We start from the raw sequence: 26,486 nt of genomic DNA, 5'->3' as shown, positions 1-26,486 counted from the left end.
CACAGGGGCCTCCAGGGGCCACTGCCCCTGTGAAGAAGCCTTTGGCCCCTGCTGTGGCCCCTGTATCAAATTAATAATAAAATGATCAATTTATAATAATGAACAATGGAACAATTCTAACCTTTTTTTGTTCAAACAATATCTCATTGTACACAAAAGAAACCCAGAATGTGAACATTGTATAATAGTTTAACTCTATGGAGTCTTATAGGGCTATTTTGTCCATTTTTTAATCCTTTTCATGTCTTTACGTGTCATTTTGTGTCTTTTTTGGTCATTTGTGTCTTTTTTTGGTAATTTTGTGTCTGTTTGTTGTGTCTTTTTTAGTTATTTTGTGTCTTTTTTTTGTCATTTTGTGTCTTTTTTAGTTATTTTGTGTCTTTTTTTGTCATTTTGTGTCTTTTTTTTGTCATTGGTGTCATTTATGTGTCTGTTTTAGTTATTTTGTGTCTTTTTTTGGTCATTTTTATGTCTTCTGTGGGTTGTTTTTTGGTTATTCTGTCTTTTCATTTTGTGTCTTTTTTGGTCATTTTGTGTCTTTTTCAAGACATTCAAAGATTTTGAATGCTTAAATATCACCTTTGCCATTTTTTCATGTGCCAATGTGCACCTCTGATTAAACACTGGCCCCTCCTTGGCCCCCACAGTAAAATTGGTCTAGAACCGCCACTGCTAGCATGCACAATGTCAGGACCATGAACTTCTGTGGTATATGTCTTAATGTCTTCTGTAAAAGGCCTTTTGCCTTATCAGCCACTAACCTTAACATCACATTTCTGCCTATAGCTAATGGTAAAGAACAATCCAAGGTATTATGAGTTTGATATGAAAAATATTGCCTCGATTTATTTACCAGTAGTCTACATGGTTAATAGAGTATTAACCATCTGGAAATGAGTTAGCATTTTTGAAATTCCAGTTTTCTTGTCTTAATGTCAGTGGGTTTTTTGAATGGATTTTTTGGTTAGATGCCTGAATCAAGTCCTGTAATTAAGAGAAGCTTAATAGATTTTACATATTTTGTTGTACGACATAAAATAGATTACTTAATACCCCGCTCTTGATTTCAGAATTTTTAATTTGTCTTAAAAATGGCTAAGTGACACTACAGGTTGCCAAGAACATGAAAAGTCATTGTTAGCTTAGCGGTAGTCAAGATGAAGTGTATATGTGTGTATATTTATAGCCAAATTGTAGCTTTGTACATCTAGCAATTGCATTTATGTGTGTTCATTTGTTATGATTATACTACATACTTTAGACTACATACTTTTATTTTAAAACACAATCAATAATCATTAGACTTCATAGGGGGTATTTATTTATTGAATCATATATTTATTTTAAGAAGTTCCAACAAACACCGAAACCAACATCTCAAAAGTTGGACAGAAAAAATAAACCTATCTGCATGACTAGACCATAAGAGGTAGGTGAGATTTTTTTTCATTTTTTTTTTTCAATATGGAGAAGCTGATCCATTATTAAGTAAATATATAAATAAGTTGTTTGGAAGACTCCCAAAGCTTAAAATCATTCAAGAATATACATTTCTAAGGTATTATCACAGCAAAATTTTTATTTTGTTTTAAGCTCACAAATGCAAGATAAGATTAGAAACTAAATGCACCGAGGAAAAACACAATGAATTCAACATTCTGACACAGTGGAGAACATATTAGTGAGGGAAAGGTCACGAGGTCATGTTCCTGTGCATGATGTTTATACCTAACTAAAAGCTGTAACGGATCAACACCATATATTGCTTTTAGTACTAGTTTGCTCTTGCAAAGCCATCCTGTTTCTGTCCTGTGCTATTTATTTAGCCCTGCTTCTTGTGTTGGAATGAGGCTGTGTGTCACGACAGCCATGACTGTGCATACGAGGTTGGAGATCAGTGTCAGTTTCCAACAAGGGCTCTATATTTAGCTGGTAAGGGGCTGGGTGACCCAGTCTCACTGCAACATGTACAGACTTCTCTGGAACTGAACGCTTCCACCTGCTAGCTGTTTCTTTTTGATTTGTGTATGGTGAAGAGGAGGTAAGTTATCAATACTTTATTTCTTCATGAGAAATGACACTGCTGTATGCATGTTTATCACCCTTCTCTATACTCTGATTTTGTTTTTTCAGTTACATTTACAGCATCCCCATACCTCGATCACAGACCGATGTGGCTTAGAGAATGGCTATGCTGCTTGGCAATGGAACTGTTATCTGTGTCCTGCTGACAATCCATCTTGGTGATTAGTGAAGTCGCAGTTAGGAGCGGCCATGTGTCAGTTGGAGGTGGCAGGAGCCAGTCTGGGCCTGAACAGTCCTGACCCGCTGGTGAGAGAAGCTTTTTTGATGGCCCATGACTATGTAGACTATGTAACCACAGGGGGGGCAGATGGCACCTTGGGTCCTGCCCCTACAGCTTGCACCACAGCCCTGCGCCACGCCGGAGATGAGCTCCTCACCCGCTTCCCCATCTTCTTCAGACGCTGGCCTCGTGTCTTCCAGGATGTCACTGAGAACACGGCCTGCCCCACGCTCATAAGCATCCTGGACGAGCACTTCTTTGCACCCGTCCCTGGGGGACGGCGCAGGGAATTGGCCTGGAGCGCGGTGCTATCAGTGTATGTGCTGGCTGGCCAGATGGCTCTACATTGCCAGGACAGGGGCATGGTGCTGGTCCTACCACGGCTGAAGGAGTGTGTGGGGTCCTATGTGGAAAGAGTCATCTGCCCTGAGATACGAGATAAGGGAGGATGGGTAAGATAGTTAGTGAGGAAGTTGCTTTATTGTCTCCCTTAGGAGAAATTTGTTTTGGACACAAGAAAATGTCACATGTTCACATATAGCACACTACAAAACACAAACGCACACAAAAGAAAGTCTGTTTACATATCGCATAAATTCATATCAGCACAGAACACACACACTCTTCATTTGCACTATTGCACACGCTCTTCCTATTGCTCATATACCCATACAACATCATTAATTCTACTACACTGATTAGTCCCTATATGAATCTCTCACTCACACACAAGATAAAGATTCTGATTTGTTTAACTTTATATGGCATCCGCTTACTTAAAACGTATGCAACCATAATACCATTTAACTACCTCCAATTTATCAGGGACATGTGAAAGACAGATTTGAAATTGGTTTAATTTGAAGCAGCAGAGGGAGAGATCATTGACGTCCCTTGTATGGGCCAAGCTCTAAAAGAGCTGGATTACACCCACTTATTTTAACATCCCTGCTTTAATTTCAAAGTGACAGTTTCCCCAAAAAACACAGATTTTATTTCTCTTACCTGCTATGCTATTTACAATCAATCAGCTCAAACAGTATTTCTCTTCCTAGCAATCATGACACTATTATTTGAGATAATCCATACTTGTTAGCAGTTTTATGTAGGTAATATTTTCTTTCTGGTATAGTTCCTGCATGCAACTGCACTGAACAAGGCCTGTTTTTAGTAAATACGATTATGAGTGATTAATAAATTAACTTTAAAATATAAAATCAGTACAGTGCCCCTGGAAATACAGCACTGCTTACTGAAATTTTGACAAATGCAGAGTCTGCAAAGCTCAGGATGAGACATAAAGAATTCCATTTTCCATATTTGTTCTCCCTACAACCCTAAAGTATAAGCAGGTAGAGCGATTTATTCTGGTCAGATCCCCTCACATTTGGACTTTAGTAGTTTCCCATGTCAAGGTGCTAGAGCTGAATTAACTTTAAAACTCCAGTGCCTTTGAAAATCCATCAGGTATAATGCACATTGCAGCTTCGTTATACTTGCCCAAAGTTGGGTGATACTTTCCTACCTGTTTTCTGTCAGTGATTAGGTACTAATTTGACATTTGTTTAGGAACATGGAACAATTTAAGCATCACAAAAAAGTTTATAAAAGAGAGTTACCCTCCACTTTTCACTGTCTAATTGCCATACAGTGTCAAACTAACTTCAAGAATTTGAGCAACTCAAGTTGTAGCAAATTTAACCTGCATTTTCAATAGATACTACTTTCATTCCCACATAAAAACAATATAGAAATTATAATAAGTCGGTTCCACAAGCTAAAAAAGAACTTAAAAACAAAAAATCTGTTCCAGGGGGAACACCGGTAGAGCGCATACCACATGACACTTAGTACTTCTAAGCAGGCAGCCCAGGTTCAAATCCAGCCCGGAGTCCTTTCCTGCATTTCTTCCCCTCTGTCTCTCACTGTCAAATAAAGCCAAGAAGGGCAAAAAAAATGACTAAACCAAAATAATAATCCCACGTTTGCACTTTTTTTTTTACATAGTTACATCACTCTCTTAAATGATATGTGAATTCTCTTCTCACACCCCCAAATATTTATATATTGTGCTGAAAAGTATAATTTCCTTTTAAACTCATCTACTTCTTTGTTCCTGACAGAGTGGTTTTGTGTCACGCTTTGGAGAGAAGCAAGGCTTGGAGGCCAGAGTGAAGAAAGTATGCTGCTGGACACTGCTGTTATTGACCATAAGCATTCTCACATATTTCTTGTGGAAAAGAATGGCTTAGCCAACACTGCCACCTAGTGAGCACAACCAGAAACTTTCCAAAGGTTATTCATTTATACAATATGACTTACATATGTTGACAGATTTTACAGTACATCTTACTCTGTATAAGCTTATCAGTCAATAAAAATATCAGTATACCTTTAATTGCCAGTACAACTAATATTGTTAATTACAGACACAGGCCAATTAGCTAATGTAAGGATTTTAGCTATTGTAAGTCATGTGCCTGCAAAAACTGAGCAAAGATCCAAGTATGAACATGATCTAGCATTATATTAAGCTGTTCTGAGCTCCATGGAATTTGTGTATACATGTAGTCAGTGAGGATTACAGAGCAGACTGCATTTTATTTTTGCATTAGATTAAAGACACTTGTTACATTAGTGTTATTTGGGCCAGTTTTGTTTTTCAGTTCATTGTGTTCTTCACTTATATAGTTGTCAAGTCACTACTTGGTGATAAATCAAGATGTAATTTCTACATGTCATTCAGCTACACTTTATGTACAGTGTAGTAAGCCTGCGCAAAACAACATTACCATAAACTTCACATTTCCAAATCAGTTAAGTGTTACTATAGGATAAGAATAAGTCATTAAAACCAGTAAGGCAGACTTCATATATGCAGAAGAATTTTTATTAACACGAACAGCAGACAAACACTGAAAACTGGAAAGGACTTGGAACATTACATTTCACTGCAACAATTTGACAGCAGAGCTTAAAGGGGGATGCATTTAGGCCAGCTCCTCCTCACCCTCCTCCTCAAACTCTCCCTCCTCCTCAGCAGTGGCATCCTGGTACTGCTGGTACTCAGATACCAGGTCATTCATGTTGCTCTCTGCCTCAGTAAACTCCATCTCATCCATACCCTCACCGGTGTACCAGTGGAGGAAAGCTTTGCGCCTGAACATAGCAGTGAACTGCTCAGAGATGCGCTTGAAGAGCTCCTGGATAGCGGTGCTGTTGCCGATGAAAGTGGCAGCCATCTTGAGGCCACGGGGAGGAATGTCGCAGACGGCGGTCTTAACGTTGTTGGGGATCCATTCAACGAAGTAGCTGCTGTTCTTGTTCTGCACGTTCAGCATTTGTTCATCCACCTCCTTCATTGACATACGACCACGGAAGATGGCAGCGACGGTCAGGTAGCGGCCATGACGTGGGTCACAGGCAGCCATCATGTTCTTGGCGTCAAACATCTGTTGGGTGAGCTCTGGTACAGTGAGGGATCTGTACTGCTGACTGCCTCTGCTTGTGAGGGGAGCAAAGCCTGGCATAAAGAAGTGCAGACGGGGGAATGGCACCATGTTAACAGCAAGCTTACGCAAGTCAGCGTTGAGCTGACCAGGGAACCTCAAGCAGGTGGTGACACCGCTCATTGTGGCAGAGACCAAGTGGTTGAGGTCTCCATATGAGGGGGTTGTGAGTTTGAGGGTGCGGAAACAGATGTCATACAGGGCCTCATTGTCGATGCAGTAGGTTTCGTCTGTGTTTTCTACAAGCTGGTGGACCGATAGTGTGGCATTGTAGGGCTCAACAACTGTGTCTGATACTTTGGGGGAAGGCACCACACTGAAGGTGTTCATTATGCGGTCGGGGTACTCTTCACGGATCTTGCTGATGAGAAGGGTGCCCATACCAGAGCCGGTACCACCACCCAGGGAGTGTGTGAGCTGGAAGCCCTGAAGGCAGTCACAGCTCTCTGCTTCCTTCCTAACCACATCCAGGACAGAGTCCACCAGCTCTGCACCCTCTGTGTAATGACCCTTAGCCCAGTTGTTTCCAGCACCACTCTGGCCTGTGGAGCAAGTATAAAGAATAGAATGGGTTTCACAGACTCCGGAGTGCAAAATGAGATAATTAGTGAGCTAAAATGTCTGGAGAATATATAAAAACTTACCAAAGACAAAGTTATCGGGTCTGAAGACTTGACCGAAAGGTCCAGACCTCACAGAGTCCATGGTGCCTGGCTCCAGATCGACCAGCACAGCACGGGGCACATATTTACCACCTACAAAAGAGCAAGTCAGAGATAAGGGACAATGGAAAGTGTGTGTACCGTAGTTCATTAAAAAAAGAAGAAGTTTCATTTCAATTACCTGAGGCTTCATTGTAGTAGACATTAATCCTGTCCAGCTGCAGGTCACTATCTCCATGGTATGTACCAGTTGGGTCAATGCCGTGCTCATCACTGATCACCTCCCAAAACTATAAAAATAGAAACATGAATCTTTGTTAACCAAAACATTTGAACATGCAAAGAATTTCATTTTTTCTTCAATGGTATATTTACGAGTTACTTAATGTTCAAAAGGTGGAAATCTAAGCCATTTCCCGCCGTATAGCTTTGGGCGCGCGCGGCCTCTCCGTCCGCCACCTCCCATTGGCTGCAACTCATGGTTTATGAATTTGAAAATTCCTTCTACGTCACTAACCGCGAAGCCCCGCCTGCTTCGGGCAAAAGCCGGGCGCAGTTCAAAAAGCATTTGCCAAGTAGGCCCCAATGAGCCAGGAACTGTTAGAAAACCTGTTAATATTCACATCGAAACAAGAGGAATGACGCATTTTAACCAAACGAACAACGTTGTATCGTTCATGTATCGCTATACAATTATAGTGCTTGTATTTTTCACAAACAATATCCACTTCCTTTTTTCCGCATTGCAGTAACGTTAACGGTTATCGAGCGAACAATGGGGATATAATGCTGTCGTTATCCGTTTGTAACGTTAGTGTTTTTAAACTGAACTAACATTAGTTAACGGTTTACGTGTGTTAACGGCTACACATGGTATGAAATAGACTTTTTTTTACAATATACAAAAAATAGTTTAAAATGTTTAAATTCGTTTATATTTCGATAAACTTCCGACCTCAGAGCATCCCTAAAGGGTTGGATGTGTTTACATTAAACGTTAAAATGTCCATTTTCACAAGTAGGGCACTGCGATATTCCCAGGGTGTGGTCTCTGGGACAGGCACAAAGCACCGGCCACTAGAGCACAGAACACGGTGTTTCTGAATGAAATCACTCCATTTTAAATCCAAAAGGCAAATAATTTTCTACTGACCTTAGCACCAATCTGGTTTCCGCACTGGCCGGCTTGAAGATGGACAATTTCCCTCATTTTTCTTTTCGGAGGTAGGCTACAGCTCTCAATGAATGACTCTGTCGTTCAGTATATGCGAGCACAACGGCGCAAACCTCGGTTTTATAAGGAAGATCAGACCCGCCCTTTTCGCCTGAGCTCGAATGTGTATTGGCTGTTTTGCGGAAGCGTCATTTACAGCCATACATTTCAACCAATGAAATGTTCAAATGCTTATCCGCTATTGGTTTAACCGGTCTGTCAATCACATTCATCTCAAACGTGTGACTAACGTCTAATCTGTAGACGTTGGCCTACTTCCCTCATGATGGCGGAATAGAAATGCGACACAGACAACAGATTTTTATTCTGCGTTTCACAACCGGACGTCAGCGTCTGTAAAAGATAGTGATACATTTTAATTAGTAGATCAGTGGGTACATATTTTGATTTCATCAGTTAAAAACAGCAATCCTAACAGACTGCTTGCTAGCCCCAGTCCACGTGGCTGACTATCAGAATACAATGGTCCACTTTAGCAGAAGTGTTGCTAGCGGAAACTGTGGCAACAGATCTGGACATTACTGCAGGGCTACAACCATTATTTTCAGTCATGTGCCTCTTGCTAATTGGAGTCTTTAGCTTTTTATTCCAGCTAAGCACAACAGCAGCTAATTTCACACATGAATCCCACTTTCTCTGGCTCAGTGAGCTGGTATGAGCTAGTATGCAAGTATCAACATTAGTATGAAGTTAAATGCTGCATTCTAAGCTTTGATTGTGCATGATAGAAACCACTAAGCAATAACACCATATTTACCAAAACTGTCTTCTTGAGTGGGAATTATGAAAAAATGAAATAATAGATACCGAGGAACAGTTACAATTGGGTGTGAACATTGTGGACTGCTTATTAGATTATCAACAAGGCAAAAGGGTGCCCTAGATGTAACACATGATGGCAATGATCATATGTGGTTATGTGCCAATGCAGTAAACACAGATTTGCTGAACTACAATTCAAAATCAAGAAACAAGCAGTTGCCTATGGGTATTCTTTTACACAGGATGTGCATGCACCAATCATCCTTCCATCTTGTAAATTGCTTTCCTCCAAACTGAATGTAAGCTTTTATCTTGTCAGACTCAACTATTATTATACATCTAAGGCAAAGCATCTTCCACATTCATGGTTGACTCTTAAGATAATGTAACAAACAAAGATATTAGGCTTCAGTGTGGATTAAACATTATGTAAAATGACTCAGACATGGGATGTCTGGAGAAAAGAACATTTCTGTACATGCTTGTAGGCTTACTGTATTGTCTGCTGCAGAGTTGTAGAATGAGACCTGATGGGCTTATTATTAGTTAATCTGAATGCCAGGCGAGAATGTGGCTGTGTCGCCAGTGTTTTTGCTTGGACCACAGCAATGGGGGGCGGGGTGTGGGGTAACTCTTAGGTGGTTGTCGCCATGATGATTAGGCTTGACCACTGGGCCTTGTGGAATTCTGTGCCTTAGTACAGGCCTTTGAATAAGCTTTCTATGGACCAACCCAGCCTTTAGCACAGTATCTATGCATACCATACATTTTTATGTAGATTAGTTCTTGTGCAGACTAGTAAATACTATCTGGGGGTGTATGAACAGTATTTCATTAAATTCAAATTGTATTTTTATAATTTTGTGTCCACACAGCCTGAGCCTAGATGCTTTACAGGAACACTGTCACGCTTATGATATCATATGTAGGTCACACTCATAGTCTCTTCTGTGTGTGCACTGTAATCTGACACACAAAGACCTCCTCTGTTTGCTTCAGGACAAAGCTATGTCACAGAATGGATGAGTCTGGATTCAAGTAAATATGAGCAGCCTGTAACGCTATGTCCTTCTCAACATTGGGCAAAATTTGTCATTGTGTTCGGCTCTAGTACTTAAAATAGGCTATCAATGGGTCTGGAGCCTTGTCAGGAGTCATGCACACCATAATTGAGGGAGAAAATAAAATCCATTAAAATGATCTGCTGGCACTGTAACAGCTGATGAGTAGACTTGCTGCAGCCACGCCTAAAACATAGCCTGCAGCATCAGGACTGAAGGGGAACAGCCACTGGCAGAATTATTACTCAGCATAAATACATCGGACCAATAATCCACTACTTGTTTATATAGTTTATTCATAATTATTGGTATGTTCATATTGTTTATTGTTTATTTGTTCACTCTCTCTTTAACGTATTGCAAAGGTTATTCTGTGTTCAACTATTTGTCTTTTTTCTAGTGAAGTACCTCTGAGAACACTGTAAAACTGGAGTCAAATTCCTTGTATGTTGCTTACATACTTGGCCAATAGAGTCGATTCAGATTCAAATTCAGATTCAAATTCAGATTCAGATTCAGATTCTGATTAATGTTAGCTAATGTTTGAAACGAGCTACTTTATATGTACTGGTTCTAAAAATATAGCTGTAATACACTACACTGAAGCAGACAAGGGGTACATGGTTGGGGTTGATTGCTATTATCTGATGCTTCCAGAAGAGGTGCAGCTTTGTGTCATATTGCCTCAATACTGTCAATACTGCCTTCTATAATGCTATCACATGAACAAATCTTAGTCAGCTGGCTAGCTGGTTAACACAGGCAGCAGAAAAAATATATGTATATTTAATTCATTTTATTAAAATAAATTGTGAAGGTGTGTAAGGGCTAAGAACATTACGGTATGAGGAAAAATCTTGAGTGGTTAAAAAAAGACAAAGACATTAAATTTAGCTCCAAACCTGTGTAACAAATAAGCCCAGAAACCAGACGAATCTGCCACTCTCCCAAACTCAGTTTGGTCTGAGTTTCGTTAGGTGCGCTTGCCGTCAGTTATCCTATCAAATCCACTGATTGGCCCGGCCCAGGCCCAGGACGTCTGGATATCAGTCTACATGGGAGAGTGACCAGACTCATCTGCCAGAGCAACTATAAATGAGCTTGGAGAATTTGTCTGGTTTATAAGCTAATTTGTTACACAGATTTGGTGCTAAATTTAACCTTCTTTTTCTTTTTTTTACCACTTGAGAATTTATTTAAAAAAAGACAAAATCCCTCCACAAAACCATATTACAACACCAAGAACTTGAGGGACAGCTTTTAAACATGTAAGGTGTGATTTGGTCTCAACAGCATTGATTTCTTTAAGAATTTATTTTTTTGGCAACTGGCTGGCACATTTCTGCTCTGCAAAACTTATTGTCAATATGCCTAGTAAAGCCATACATCCTCTGAATGCTCTAGGTCTCTAGTTTGTGTTTCTAAAGTTTTATGAGGCTGTGATTAACCACAACAGGTATTTTTTATATAGTGAGTGGGGAAAAACATGTTCTCCCTAGTGAATGTTAACATCATCACACATTTATACAATTGCATCCACAAGAGTCTCAGCTTTCCAGTCATATACAATTATGCAGAAATATTCAAATAAAATAGGTGAAAATAATTTAACACTTTTAATGCATGAGAAAGACTGCATGATTTTGCCCTAAACTACATGGAAGGATCATTAAGTGGACGCGTGTGTAAAGGGAAGACTCATGGAAACCATTTTCATTTAGATATCTTGACTAACTAAGCCAACCAAATAAATTGAAATAAAATGAAGGAAATTTAGCAGTCATCCACAGTATATGCATGGCACCATGTTACATATCAACACCCTCATAAAATAATGGTCTAAGTCATTTTTTCAGGGTTTTCTGGTGATTTACCAGAGATGGCCAGAAAAATGAGGAGATGATTCCCGTAAAAACATAATTTTCGTCAAAAGATGACATAGAAGGGAATGATATATACATAAAATAGAAAATCTGGTTTTGTTTGATTTTACAGAATTTGAGATTAATTTGTCAGCATATTCTGTAAAAGCAGTGCTACAGACAACCTCGGGCCTTCTCTTTGATCTCAGTCAGCTTTGGTCCTCTTCAGTCTGCTGCCTTTGTGCTGTCAGTGATCAATTATTCATTGATCTCTTTCTTTGGGAAGATGAAGTACATTAAGTGGTTTATGCTGACAGCTTGAGCAGGTCAGCTAGAACTTAATGCATGAAAGGCCTTTCAGTGCACTGAAAGGATATTTTGCTTTTTGATGCTTTTTATGAGGACAGTACCTCATGATAAAGGACTTACCACAGTGCAGTTCCACCCATGTACCTCTGTGAAACCCTGTAAAACCAGTGCTGCTTCCCATGACTCAGCATTGTTCAGAACACTGCCGCATTCAACACGCAGCCTCCAGCAACTAGATCAATATTACAAAAAGGAAACAGATGAGATAGACACACCCGCATCAGATGTTATAATGCTTTAACTAGATTACCTGAAGAAGTCACTCATGTAATTTTATCACTTAGGAAAACCATAACAGAAAGATAGAAAGTGTCAAATGTCACTTAATCTTTGTCTTTGGAATGAATATGGACCAGTTCCACAGAAAGTCGATTGAATGAGAGGATGTTGAACTTTAATTTAATTTCAGTTTTGTGCTAAATAAATTAAATGTATATATATGTTTGCTGACTCCTAATTGCAATAATACTTTACACTAATGTTGGGTCTTCATTCATGTACACTGTTTTGAATGTTAAAATAATGATTTTTTTACTCTGTAAAAGGTCAAAGAATGCTATAAGAAGATGTGCGGTAACAGCAGGATAACAATGGTATGTACTGTAGAATAAATGTGACATTGATATGTCAGTTGTAAACCAGGGGCTTCCAAATGTTTTCTGTCATAGCCCTTTGGAAGCAGAAAAATATAAGCACACAAGAACATAAACTGCATTATATTATAGAATAATTATGCAGGCAAAGAAAATCACACACAAACAGTAATGCACCAGCAGGGGCAACTGTCTTCCAACTGGGCCTGTTATATAGATATTGTGGGGAATGGGTTATTGGGCGGACAGGTGTTGGACAGGAACAGCTGGGTTCATGTTCAGCATGTCTGCTGGGAGAACCACTGATTCATTCTCATATCAGGTTACGGACTCCCCACTGCTGCATTCAGCCATTCTCACATTCTGCTGCAAACCACAACACTTTCAGGCGATTCGATCAAAGTGTGTCAGGACAAACAGTTTCTGTTTGACTGAGGAATACGCCCAGAGTTGGCTTTGTCAAAGATGATGCAAGATAAATCTGCTCAGCTGAGAAAGAATCAGAATGTACACCTGTTTTACTACTCCATAATTCATATGCCATGGAGATGTATGAACATGTTCCAAATAATTTGTAATTACTTGCTGAACCATATTTCACTGACTGCACTCTCTGATACAGAGACTTTCAACTTGAAAGCCAAATCAAGACAATGCTAGCTGGGCAGCTAATCATAGCAAAAGCCAAAGATAAGTTTATTGATTTTCCCTAATTGTTATCAATAATGGTAAAATATAAATTATTTTAAGGAGCCATTGTCTTTGTATTTCATAGTTATGACATATAAATAAACGAGACAGTAGCCCAGTCATAATGATAAATGACTGGGCTACTGTCTCAAGCCAAGCACCTGTTAAAGTCAATGAGGTTCACTGCCATCTCAGCTTCTGACTTCAAATCATATACTGTAGTCAAGCCAATGTAAAATTTTAATGTTAAAATTATTTTTATTTGTAGATACTGAATTTCCCCAGTCCCTTCAGATAATCCAGAGGCAGTGCAGGTGCTCAGCCATACAACTTCACATGTGATATTGTGCATCCTTAGGCCTTGGACAATACACCTGCCCTGACACAGCGGTCTCTTTTAGCAATGGTAGAGGCTATGTTTGCAGACATTTATAATATATGCTGCCTCAATTTAAACAAGACCATTATAGATTAAATGAAACAATCTCTCATTTAAAGTTTGACTTTTTTTTTTATTCCTCTTTTTAATGTTTTTGTCATTTAATGTAAGGAAATATGTCCAAAGTCTGGCATGGGCTTAATGTGTACCGAGTGCCCCCTTTAAGCCCATGTGTGTTCCAAATAAGCCAACTTCATGATTTATTGATAAATAAATATTTATTTTAAATGACACAATACAAACTCAATTGTGCAATCACTTACCTATATTTTTTATTTTGTCTCAACTCCTATCATATGTCCTGTAAATAGTATTTGGACTAGGAGTGGCCAGTATTTTTGCTGTGTCATCAACAAAGAAAAAGCTAAACTTGCATCATTTAGCCATAAAACTATTTACGTACAAATCAGCCTCCCCTAATACTCACCAGACAGAGTCTGAATTAAACATTGCTTTTCTTACTTTGTAAAACAAACTGTTACAATAAGTATGTATAATCAGGCGGCAACCTGAAGCCTAAAGCAAGATGGTGACAGCCGCAACGCCAAACTCAATGCTTCTAACGGGCAGTTAAAGGCAACAATTGTTAGCTAACTGAATGTTAATGTAAAAGCTTGGCAGACTAACGTTACTTAAACGGAAGATGGGGCAACATTTACTTAAGATAGTGTCCATTTAGCAAAACAGAACATTGGCCAAGTGTCGCTCTCAGCTTTTCGGCTTCTGTAGTAATACCTTAGTAGGGTGGAATATATGGATAACAAATGAAAACCTCAAATTGAGAACAGGAAATGTAGATAAATGTAGACAAAATAACAGCATTATAGGTTTGGAGCAAAATGGTAGGCTCATTTTACTATTCTGAAGTAAGGTTGGGAAAAACCCTGCTTATTTGCCCTGCTTCTGAATAATATAAAGGGAGAAATGCATCCCTGCATTGATTTTTCCCAACAGTTTGCCATATGTTATGTGTCTTTAAGAGAGCCGAGTCTGTTTGGCTGCTCTCCAGAGAATTGAGCCAGGAAGTCCATTTGATGCTTATACAGCCAGACAGTCACCAGCAGGCTATGCAGCCACAGACCCACAGTGCGCTGAGCATAATGGTCAGCATAGTCCAGGGGAAGTCCATGATGCATCTGCCCATCCTGCCAACACAGGATATCATTTTACAAAAACACAAGCTAATGCTAGGGCATTGCTGCAGGACCAGCTGGCTGCAGCAGGGGGAGGGTCTTATTCTACTGTACCATCTACTGTCATGTCTACATCACTGGGACTTGAAAGTGTCTATTGACAGGATTCTGTCAACTTCAGCAAAAGACTGGCCACCTCCAATGGCCTCAGGACTGCAGTGCAGAGTTCCAGGCAGTGGCTGATAAGAGAAATCACTTCGATCATCATAAGATGCCAGTAAAGGGAAAGGAATCAGGAAGTAACAGGGTTTATGGGATATGTGGTTTTAATTCAGAGAGAGGAAATGTCTTCACACTCTGATTAACTGCCTCTGCAAACAACTGTGTGTATCAGCTCACAGGATGCTGATTAGTCAAACCACTGGTAGTTCCAGCAGAAACACATTACTGAAAGCTTGAAAAGTGATCTCACGATTCTTATATAAACTCATGATGTCTTCAGAATCCAGCTGCAGTGCCAGGTTATTGATGTGGGGATTGTAAATGCCTTTTGGTTTTGGTTGTTGTTAGCCATGCTGCCGGCATGGCTCTAGGGCATGGATGTATTATAGAATTAGATGTGGCGTTGCTGCTCAGTCTTGTCCTTTTTCTTCTAGTGGCCACTGACAATATTGCACTGCAAAACTACTGACACTTAAATCATGCCATGCATGTATCAAATCATGAACTGGGGGGTGTTCCATCAATGCAGCTAAACAAACCGTGGCTCAATTCAAAAAGCCTGTTTAAGCCTGATTTATTAACAACTTTCACTTGAGGCTAAAGCCTTCCACTAATGCTGCTCAGTGTGTCTAGTCAATGCTAACTCAACCCAGGCTATACAAGCCGGTGTAGGTATATAGGCAGCCGGGAACAGCCAATAAGATGTCGCAAAAAGTGGTGAAAAGCAGCGCTGAAGGAGCTTAATGAAGAATATCAAGTGATGGTCACAAAAACAGGCAATACTGCTCTCATTAACAGAGCCAGGGAGATGGCATGGCAAAAAAATTGACGACTGATTAATTTAATGACAGATTCAGTCCTACTTTGTGTTGTTTATAGTTGTTAATAAATCAACATTAAGATCACTAGATACAATAAGAGTGGTTACATTATCAGTAGGCTGGATCATAGCAGCTGTATGTTCACAGTTAGATGTAGGCTAAGTTCGGAGAACTCACTACAATTAATTCACTGTTAATTGGCCTAACTGGGCGAAGTAACCCTGCCCTATATTACATTACATTACATTACATTATATTACATGTCATTTAGCTGAGTCACGCCAAGGTTTTTAGCGGTTTCTGCGGAGACAACCACTGTGTTCTGGACAATGATGTGGAGCTCAGTGGTGGGAGAGCCCTTCACTGGGAGGTAAAGTAGCTCAGTTTCAAATAAAAGGGTTCACTCCAAAACAAAAGTTGCATGAATTAAAAAACGGATTGACTGAAATAGTTGTGTAAATGCATCCCACCTCACGTCGTGAGAAAAAAAGGTCTAAACCAGACTGTATACATACACCTTACAAAGTCTTAACTTTCCAGACCACACGGACATGACAAAAGTGACGCGCGCAAAAAGAGACGTGGCGGAACTGTCTTTTGGGATTTTGTTTCCGCCCGTTGGGAATTATTTGACTCACAGTTAAAGTTAGCTTGTCAGTTAGCCTTAGTTTCAGAAGTGTCCAGGAAAAGTGTGCATGAAAGTGTTCTTAATATCGAGAATGGATAAAAAATGTTAAAAACCCTCTAGAATATTTAATTATTAGTTGTATGGTGACTTGGTTTCAAAACCTTTTGGAAATTTCTGTAGTACCTCTGTTCTGTAAACTGCTTTGAACCCCCATTTTCAATATACTTAGGAAAGCTATAAATGTTCTGAATGCTCTAGGTCTCTAGTTTGTAGTTGTGAAGTTTCATGAGGCTGTGGTTATCCTAGATGTCACAGCAGCTCATTTTAATGCATGAGAAAAGCTATGTGATTTTGCCTTAAGCTGCATGTTATCATCATAAAGCTTGTATGTAAGAAGGAGACTTGTATCCATGGAGCAAATTTTCATTCAGATATATTCAGATCAGAAAGTTGCTTTGAGAAACGCCATGTTCTCGCTATAGAAATTTCCTAACTAGCATGTTGGCATGTTATTTCACCCCTTCCATCAAGATATCATGGCATGCTTGATTATTTAGATGTTCTAGCTTCATATGATATCAATATCTTCATCTCAAAACTTTGTTCTTACCTAAGAACAAATACCAAATAAGAAAACACTGGTGAATGTTTTCTTATTTGGTAAAAAGAAGAAAGAACAGGAGGCCCAAAGTTGTCAGTGAGGTGGAGCGAACTGCTGAATGAAAGCCATATTTCTGAGTATTGTAAAGTCACTAGGGGGCACTTAATGCTAGCCAAGGACAGGGTTGATGGGGGATCAGGCTAATATCTATGTATACTTGATTTATGGTCACTTTACATCATCACATCCATGTTAGGATCATGCAGCGACAATGTTGAATGTTCAGAGTCATCCAGTAACCCTCCCAATGCACACATACCTGGAAATGATCATGAGCAACATTCCTAACGGGACAGGCCTGTTGCTGTGATCAAACCTAATCATCCGAAAGAACAAATTGTTTAGGTGATCGAACCAAACCGAATCACTTCCTGAAAAGTTTCGTTCTTTTATCAACTTCAGTTGAGCTCTCCTCTCACGTCTAGTGTCTCTCTCTCTAGACCGCAAGTGCCAAGTAATGTGAACACGGAGTTGCTCCGATAAATCCCTTCAGTTGGTTCAGAATGCTGCAGCTCGTGTACTGATGAGAACCAAGAAAAGAGATCATATTTCTCCTGTTCTAGCTTCGCTGCACTGACTCCCTGTAAAATCCAGAATTTAATTTAAAATCCTTTTTCTTACTTACAAAGCTCTAAATGGTCAGGCACCATCTTATCTTAAAGACCTCATAGTACCATATTACCCTTCTGGAGCACTACGCTCCCAAAATTCTATGTTACTTGTGGTTCCTAAAGTCCTTAAAACTAGATTGGGAGCCAGAGCCTTCAGTTATCAAGCTTCTCTCCTGTGGAATCATCTCCCCGTCTCAGTACGGGAGGCAGACACCCTCTCTTTATTCAAGAGTAAACTTAAAACTTTCCTCTTTGACAAAGCCTAGTTAGGGCTGGCTGAGGCCTTGGACCAGCCCCTAGTCATGCGGATATAGGCCCAATGTGTCGGGGGACACGATACACTGGGCCCCTCTTTTCTTCTCTCTCTCTGATGTCCCAATAATACATGTTATGATACATGTTACGAGCCTGTATTTTTTATTTTTTATTTTATTTATTTAACCTTTATTTAACCAGGTTGGACCCACTGAGACACCAAGACCTCTTTTTCAGGGGAAGCCTGGCCAGGACAGCAGCAGGGTTAAGAGTTACAACAACAAGACAGACAGTGCATCATGACAGAACAGACAATAAAACAGTAAAATACAAGCAAGCCAGACAACACAGTAAGATAGGCATGGACAGTACAAGATCATGACATCATAAAAAACAAGTGCAAAGGCGATACGAGTCTGCTTCCAGATCTCTCAAGAGTTTTTTAAAGGATGTGACCGTAATAAGGTCCTGCAGATTGAGACTGCTCTGGAGCAGATTCCAGGATGAGGGAGCCTGATTTTCCCGGAGTACTGGCACTTTTCTTTGCTCTCTCTTTCACAGGGTGTCGAGCTGTGGTGCTGCATGGCATCACTCCTGCTGGTCTCACTGCCGTGGATCTTGGCCGGCTGCAGGGGGAATGCTCCTCTCCTGGTCCACTCTACACCAACTGCATCACTGCATGGCCAATGGTGGCGCTTCATCAGCTGCTGCTGTGCCCCTCCCAGAAATCCTGCTCTTCTCTGTCTCTCTGCCTTCTCTCAACCCTCCCTCTCCTCCTTCAACCTCTATCTACTCTGTTGATCTGTCCTGTACAATGACATCTATTGCATGTCTGTCCATCCTGGAAGGGGGATCCCTCCTCTGCTGCTCCCCCTGAGGTTTCTTCTTCTTTTTCCCCTGCTAAATGTTTTTTTTGAGGAGTTTTTCCCTGGTCACTGTGAGGGTCTAAGGACAGAGGATGTTGTACCATGTGCAGTCTGTAAAGCCCTTTGAGGCAAATCTGTCAATTGTGATTCTGTGCTATATAAATAAAATTGAATTTAATTGAATTTTGTACTTATCTTTTTAATGGACTGATTTGAGTTAGCCGTTCCCACCACTTACCGTGATGATTTCCCCAGAATACCAGCCTGTTCCTCAAACCCGGAAAGAGGACATTAGGCAAAACAGATAGACATGGAATACATTCATTGTTATCTGGAACTTCCTCCTGATACACTGCATATTTGCATTATTGCCAGTTCACTACAGTTGTGGTTACCAGCATGCAGTCCTTTTTCTAAACATCCTTTGCAATAAATGGCCTGGAGAGGCAGTGATGATAATAGGCCGTTCAGTATGAATATAGTAAGTTATTAATAAGTCTTACACACCAGATCTCTGCTTCAGATTTTATGTTTTGACGACATTCAAAATATGAGCACAATATTTCATATAACATACAACAAATAATGCAAAAATGATCCTGTCCTAATGTGAAAACAAACACTGAACTGAAATGTCAGGCTGGTTATTTCACCATTGGTAATGGGAAATGAATCCACTAAAGTCATTAAAGATTTCTATGTTTTATTTAGTAGTCTCAAATCTTACACAGAACAAAGGTAATTGAATACAAAATAAAGCATGCTTTATTTGGTTTGTTGGTTTGTAACAGAATCTTTGTGTAACTTGCAGAGTTTTTTGAAAGCATTAGATTTCTGTTTCATTGCAGATCCTGCTTTATACTATGCAACATGCAACAAGCACGCTCTGTTGTGTTATGCTGCCACTTAGTGGTTCTTTTTGGAATTATTTTCACATGGACCGCAGATGCCACAGTTGCTCAAGCTTACATTTTTTCTTTTCTTTTTTTTAAAAATAAAGTTACCTGTTTGATTTTATTTGATATTTGCAATTGATGAGTTTTGAAAAACAACTAAACACCATTCTTACAGTTAATGAAACATGAGGAGTACCTGTTGGTCTTTCTAAATTGTTTCAGTGTGTTAATGACATGAACTTCCAGAACAGCTTTGCTCTTGGATTCTTCAAATGTGTATGTCTTTAACAGTGATTTATCAAGGGAAGTGCTATCACAATAAGACATTTTAAGAGCAGTTCTCAGCTGATCACATCAATAATCACATGTACTGTATATTGAGAGCAGGAATAGCAAATGAGACACATAATAAATTATTTACAAGTGATTTTTTATCATTTAAATTTGTCGAAAAAGCAATTTTTTAAATTTCTTGTTACTGTACAATAGCAATTATAGACAGCAATCTCCTGTATGTAATTAAACACGGTTGCCCATAAAGTTGGAATAATTTTGTTTTCAGACACACTCCTCTGTTGATTGTGGTTTCATTTTCATTGTGATATGTTTTTGAAGAGATTGATTAATAAAGTGGACAAAAAAAAATGTCATTACATTTTATGGGCGACTGTGTACATACATTTAAAAATGGGGATTCAACTGGAAACAAACAAACAAACAAAATTTAGCGGAGAGAAAATTCTGCTGCTGTTATTTATTGTTCATCATGATGAATATTTTAAATGGCCATTCCAAAGGGTTGACCTCCGTTTCCTCACTGCAGGCCTTGTTCAGACTGCCAGCCAAAATCCGATTTGTTGTTCTTGTCGCTGTCACAATTATATGACGTCAGACGCTCTGACGCCCTTACTACAGCAACCTGTCAGATCAGTCTATAATGTGGCCCAGTCTGAACAGAGCCATATCCGATTTGGACACTTGCTAAAAACAGTGTGGACAGTCAGCCCTTAAAATCGGATTTGAGTAGGAATCTGATTTGAATCAGATTCGCCTGCAGTCTGAATGCAGCCTAGCCACATAACTGCTCTTCACCAATCCAGGAAACATGTTTCCTGTTTTTATAACATTATTAGTATAATTAAGTCAAAAGAAGTTTGATTAATAGCTCACAAGAGTAGGAGCAAAAGTGAAGGATTTTTATTTTCATCTTTCACTTCAGTCTAAAACTTCACTTTTAGTCATTTGGAAACTACAGGCATATTGGTATAAAACACTTCCAAAAATTGTCTTATGGTCACTTTAAATTATAAATCTAAAAATTCTTACAACCCTAATTCCCAAAAAGTTGGAACATGGTGTAAAACTTTTTTTTTAAAGCCCAGAATACATCCAATTTAGAATGGGTGTATACTTATTTATCTTCAAACTGATAAACAAAAGTTTATCAGTTTGAAGATGAACATGTGAACATGTGTTTTTACTGTATTCAGTTAAATGTAGGGGGCTGAAGATGGTATGACACTTGTTCTTCAGTTTCATGCGCATTATTAGGCCTTCAGAATCCCTAGAATTTTTATAGTGAGAGTCATCATGCCTGATCTGTATTTTCCAATTATTTATTTGAGTCCTTTAATCTGTCGCCTGTCTATGGATCTATTGAAAAGAATGGAATCAGTTTGGTGGATAATCATGTGTATAGGCCTATAGCTCAGCGTGAGATTGACATACATAGTATAGTTCAAACTGAAAACACCAATTCCACATTTTAAATTCCATACAATTAAAAGCAATTTGAATCAAGCCACTTTAATGTCACAACATATTTTATTAGATGTTTTCTTTTTTTACTTTTCTTTCAGTACATGGAAAAATTAAGCAGGTGTTGGAGGATGCAGGGATGTTCAAGTTGATCTACAGCAGTGTGCAAGTTGTCCTTGGGCGCACTTCACCTCCCTTACTGGTAGTGTTTCCTGCTCCACCCACCTCTCTGTCAGCTGTAAAATGCATAGCCTTTATGCTGAAAAATGACATCAAATACAAGTAAGGTGTGCTAGTCTTCAACTGATAGAAGTGTAAGCATGGCAAGTTGTTCTGTATATCTGAAACCTACACCAGATAACATTAGGAAACAAATGAGCCAGCTGACTGATAAGGGACTGTCCTGTAATGTTAGTGAGCAGATTTTATATTTAATAGACTGATTCTTTTCTTCTTCTTTTTTTCTTTTCTTTAAATCTACGCATTTTTTCTCCCAGTGGATAGTGCATATTTCTCAGATGATGAAGTCACACATATAGAATTTTTTGGTACAGACACAACCCTGTTAGTTATGATATAAATGTTTCTTAAGTTATTTTAACAGTGCAAATCTACAACTACAAGTTTACAAGTCATTCTTTGATAACTCCAGAGCATTATTTTCCATATGGTATTTGCATTCTAAAATCAAAGCTGCTAAATATTTACAATGCTCTAAATGTATCAGTAGCCTCTATCTGTAGTTCAAGTTTTTGACTATCAAGCTGATTGCAAAAAAAGTGGCAAGACTGCAGTTTAAATATACTCAGTTTAATGTAGTGCATCTCTAAATATCACTTATGGATCATGAGAGATTTAAATTATCAAAAGCATGTACTCTGTGTTTTTCCCTTTCAAAGTGAATGTACACTATATACATAATTTTTTTTTCTTGTAGTTGTCTCATTTGAACAATTTCATATATTAATAGAATATTTAGGAACATCATATCGTAATATATATCCTATATATATCATATAAATATATCATATAAATCATATCATAATTTATATATGTGTGTGTGTTTATATATGTATGTGTGTGTGTTTATATATGTGTATGTGTATATGTGTGTATATACATATATATATATATATATAATTATATTATTATATATTTTTTATTATATATATATATATATATATTATTTCTTCATTGTTGGGTTCTTATTTTTGCAGGAGTTTTATCCATGCTTGTTCTGTCAGAGCACTTTGTGAATGCTGTTTTTAAAAGTCAAATCAAATCAAAATCAAATAGTCTTTATTGTCATCATATAGTTCACTATACAAAAGTGCTATATAAATAAAATAAAGGTATTATAGTCACAGTTTATAAAATTGAATCATGGGTAATCTTGAACGTAACTAATACTAACAATAGCTGTCAATTAAACGTATCAAATATTTCTCTTTGAAATGTAGTAGAAAATGGATGTTAAGTCAAACACAATTACCTTTAAAGTACAGTAGGCTACTTCACTAAATGTACTTAGTTATACTGTCCACCACTGGTTTTTGGAATAATGTAGTCATACAAGACCAAAACTTAAACGTGCAATCATGTTGCATTCATAAGATGTCAGGGCGAGGTAATTCTCAAATGGCTACAGATACTTGACTTAAAGTGGACTTCTGCACCGTTGTGAGTTAATTTGCTTAATCTTTGACAGATAATAAAATAATCAAATTTGTGTTACCTTGTGGGAGGACGTTTTGCTCAAAGTATTCCTTCCTGTTCATGTTGCCAGCTGGTCGGTACTGCCCAACCACAAAGACCTTGTTGCCATTAGTGGCCATACCCACGCCCAGTTCAGTGCTGTCTTTCCACACCACCTGAGTAAAATGACCTACAGGAGGACACATAGCAGTGTAGTGAGGTCAAAGTGTGGTGCTATGTTTCTAACTTGTAGAAGAAGATGCTATCACCGTATATTCAAAGCATAATGTTTCCCATGACTTAAACTAAACACTACAATTAGTAGTATTTAAAAGTAACAAATTCTTACAGAGCAATATAACAAAGCTGTTACTATTTAATCTGGTTAATCTACAAGTGATACGTATTCAAGGGATGTTAGATATAAATGAGCGCAAACTTAATCATTAGGTGCATGCACTTAATTGATGATTGAGGTGGGATTGAGGATTGAGGCTTGATTCCTGTGGTCTGAGGCTAGTACCATCAGAGTTGAATGCACTTATTGTAAGTTTCTTTGGACAAAAGCGTCAGCTAAATGACATGTAATGTAATATAAAAAGGTGGGTGGTGTTTTACCAGTTTGGCCACTGAATCCAGGGTTGCCCCAGTTGTAATCCTTGATCTCACCGTACCATGAATCAACAGCTTCTTTCCCTAAAACATGAGAGAAACACACACACACACACACACACACACACACACACACACACACACACACATATATTATAAACATTTGAACTGGTAGTTGAATTTGGATTTATTTTTTAGCCTAAATTTCCTAACCAACAAAGTATATAAATGACTAAATTATTTCTTTAAATCACAGGTTGGTGGAAATTTGTAATACATTAGAATACATATAATACAATAATACATAACATTAGGGGAAAAAAACATCCTAAAGTAGCTAACAATGGTCATACCTGTTATAGGAATTTTTTAGAGTGACTCCGTTCTAGACTTCCTTTATTGATACTTTACCCTGAACCTTACCTCACCTTGCCAGCCTCAGCAATAAAGTCATATAAGGATTTTAAAACATCTGAAGCACTGTATAAACCTAATTTTTATAACAATACCAGCACAAGTAATGCTGAAAGAACACCTAAGTCTATTGATTTAAGCAAGAATGTGTTTTTATTGCAGAGTGAACCACCTTGCCACCTCTGCAAATGTTTACAAAAAGAATGCCATGATAAAAGGATGGAAAAGAAAGAAGCTGGGCCTATAATGCACCTGTTAGTTTAATAGTTGTTGAGCTGCACATATTGTAGAGGTTCTCTCCGTCCGGCATCTGACGGTGCTCCAGGGTATTGTTTGCCAGCAGGTGATCGGCCCATTTCTGAGCTGAAGCAGTCAGCTCACTGCTGAGGGTCATTGGTGGTGTGTTGTGTTTCGCCCTGTAGGCATTGTGGGTTTCCAGGAACTCTTGCTGAAAGCTTGAATCTGTATTAATGACATTATCAATTTATGAGCTCTTAGAGCTTAGAGGAAATGTTCCTCACGAGACATTTTTCAAACAATGTGGGCGTAGACAAATTCCTGTCCTGTGATTTCCCCAGAGATAATGCCATGTGTGCTCTTGCTGTTAAAAATAACTTTTGCACCAATTATATAATTACAGATATTGCAATTAAGATTCAACCAGTGATAAGACAAGCAACTTATGACACAATCCCTCTCACCCCTTCATGAATCTATTTCACAATGCACTCACCTGCCATTAGTCCTTGGCTCTGAAGGCTGAAATAAAATAACAACAGAGTTATAAATGATCAAACTGGAAAATAAACAATAATTTAATCAATTATTGCAAATTAAATTACAAATATTATGAAAAAGCATTAGCCAGGAGCTCAGGCATAGTGCGTTTGTGGTGAAAGGAGTAATTTGATGCAGTTGAGTCTTACCTAGCGACAGAAACAAATATTCTCCTGTGATTTCAGTGAAATCCTGCACTTACCTGGTTCACGGTCTGGAGAGATGTCCTGCAAAGATACAGATCTGTTTGTTGTCTTGAAGTTGGTATTTATGTACATGAGCCAGACCTCTCCCTCCTTGCCTGTACGTAGGAGGAGACAGACACCAAGCCCTTGCCTGTAATTATTTCACCATGCCACTTATCCTTTCTGAAAATGACTCATGGTGCACAGTGTTGTGGTTTGCGGGATATTCCACATTCTTCATGTGCAAATTTTTATGACATTTTTGTTTTCTTCATGTAGTGTTTTTATTTTTATTTGTGTCCCTCAATTATTCCCCAGATATATTAAGGCATATCAAAAATATTTATCCTATTTGGAAGGTAATCAAGCATAAACATAGTAAGTAAGTGTTTTCTGGTTCCTGATATTTTCTCTCATATGACTCATATGTATTAATCCACAGATAATTACCAGGTGCGCTGTTTAGTCTTGGCTACCATTCTGGATTGGGCTGATTTGGTCTTTTAACTACAAATAATTAATGAGGCAATTAAAAAGCAGCAGACATATATTTTGACAAAGAAATTATGTAAACCTCTCCTCCAGTAAAAACGGATTCCTTCCAGCCATCCGAGAGGAAATGTCTAGCCAAGTTGATGGCTGAATTAAACACAAACAGAAGACTTGAAATGCACATGGATCTCATTAGCCCACTGTAAAACACTGAGGGCCCCATGATTATGTTTACCACAAAACGTCCTCCTAGTCAAAGTGACACGTGTTGTCGCCCATAAGCTCCCACTCTGAATATCACATCAGTGTTGCTCAACCATCTTCAGCTCACAAGAAGTAGAGCTCTTATGTATTGGGACTGTGTGGCAAGTGAATTTTGACACCAAGTGAGAATGTTTGCCCATCAGTGGAGGGGGTAATAGGACAGTTCTCCCCAAAATTAGAAATACACATATTTTCCATTTTTTTCCTGTAGTGGTATGTAGCATTCTAGATTATTTTGGTGTGAGTTGTTGGAGATATTGACCATATTTGTCCAAACACACATTTGAAAAATTCAACAGCAATGTCTCTTTCCAGAAATGATTACCTGGTTACTAGATAATCACAGACCTTGTTCTGAGCAGTTTCATTTAGGAGCTACACTAGAAAGAAACTAGTTCCTACATTTAACATTTATGTTTTCAATGTTCTTACTTTCTTTCATTTTGGATTTTATGGTGTACTGTCCCTCTAAGGCTGTTTGGATGATCATAAATCATCTACGTATATCAGGGGTCATCAACTACATTTGTCCAAGGGCAAGACTTTTTCTAAGCAGACACTATAGGTGCCGAACTTTCAATAAAACATTTTTTTAATGTACTTATGCCTAGTTATTATCATTGTTTGATATCTTCACTTTCTTACTAAATTGATGCTATTTTTATTTGCATATATCAGCGTAAATAAATCCAGAATAATAACTGGATACT

At 38.6% G+C, this 26,486-nt stretch overlaps 3 protein-coding genes across 3 annotated transcripts; 1 reads left to right on the top strand and 2 right to left on the bottom strand.

Annotated features, from left to right (window-relative positions):
- The first annotated feature begins 2,274 nt into the window (after window positions 1-2,274).
- Window positions 2,275-4,690, top strand: bcl2l16 (BCL2 like 16). Its single transcript, XM_059336939.1, has 2 exons — window positions 2,275-2,757; window positions 4,429-4,690. Exons 1-2 carry the CDS (start codon window positions 2,275-2,277, stop codon window positions 4,555-4,557), a joined length of 612 nt encoding a protein of 203 aa, XP_059192922.1. The 3' UTR covers window positions 4,558-4,690.
- A 483-nt stretch (window positions 4,691-5,173) lies between these two features.
- On the bottom strand, window positions 5,174-7,774 carry tubb2b (tubulin, beta 2b). Its single transcript, XM_059336938.1, has 4 exons — window positions 7,630-7,774; window positions 6,658-6,766; window positions 6,459-6,569; window positions 5,174-6,356 (listed from the first exon to the last, which is right to left on the bottom strand). The coding sequence occupies exons 1-4, from the start codon at window positions 7,684-7,686 to the stop codon at window positions 5,296-5,298; spliced, it is 1,338 nt and encodes a 445-aa protein (XP_059192921.1). The 5' UTR covers window positions 7,687-7,774; the 3' UTR covers window positions 5,174-5,295.
- Window positions 7,775-14,451: 6,677 nt separating this feature from the next.
- Window positions 14,452-24,798, bottom strand: LOC131974921 (Golgi-associated plant pathogenesis-related protein 1-like). The gene is made up of 6 exons (XM_059337427.1): window positions 24,792-24,798; window positions 24,311-24,520; window positions 23,651-23,728; window positions 23,073-23,222; window positions 18,922-18,953; window positions 14,452-14,631 (listed from the first exon to the last, which is right to left on the bottom strand). The coding sequence occupies exons 1-6, from the start codon at window positions 24,796-24,798 to the stop codon at window positions 14,452-14,454; spliced, it is 657 nt and encodes a 218-aa protein (XP_059193410.1).
- Window positions 24,799-26,486: the final 1,688 nt, after the last annotated feature.

This window comes from Centropristis striata, chromosome 7 (assembly GCF_030273125.1).
Source record: "Centropristis striata isolate RG_2023a ecotype Rhode Island chromosome 7, C.striata_1.0, whole genome shotgun sequence".
Taxonomy (NCBI): Eukaryota; Metazoa; Chordata; class Actinopteri; order Perciformes; family Serranidae; genus Centropristis; species Centropristis striata.
The sequence above is the reverse complement of the archived record's forward strand: the minus strand, read 5'-3'. Positions and strand labels throughout refer to the sequence as shown.

Coding starts and splice junctions, on each gene's coding strand:
- bcl2l16 (XM_059336939.1), top strand. CDS start 2,275: ATGTGTCAGTTGGAGGTGGCAGGAGCCAGTCTGGGCCTGAACAGTCCT. Junction 2,758..4,428: donor TACGAGATAAGGGAGGATGG/GTAAGATAGTTA, acceptor TGTTCCTGACAG/AGTGGTTTTGTGTCACGCTT.
- tubb2b (XM_059336938.1), bottom strand. CDS start 7,686: ATGAGGGAAATTGTCCATCTTCAAGCCGGCCAGTGCGGAAACCAGATT. Junction 6,767..7,629: donor GAAACCAGATTGGTGCTAAG/GTCAGTAGAAAA, acceptor CTATTTTTATAG/TTTTGGGAGGTGATCAGTGA. Junction 6,357..6,458: donor ACCCGATAACTTTGTCTTTG/GTAAGTTTTTAT, acceptor CTTGCTCCACAG/GCCAGAGTGGTGCTGGAAAC.
- LOC131974921 (XM_059337427.1), bottom strand. Junction 23,729..24,310: donor AACAACTATTAAACTAACAG/GTGCATTATAGG, acceptor CTCATGTTTTAG/GGAAAGAAGCTGTTGATTCA. Junction 23,223..23,650: donor TGGATTCAGTGGCCAAACTG/GTAAAACACCAC, acceptor GTCCTCCTGTAG/GTCATTTTACTCAGGTGGTG.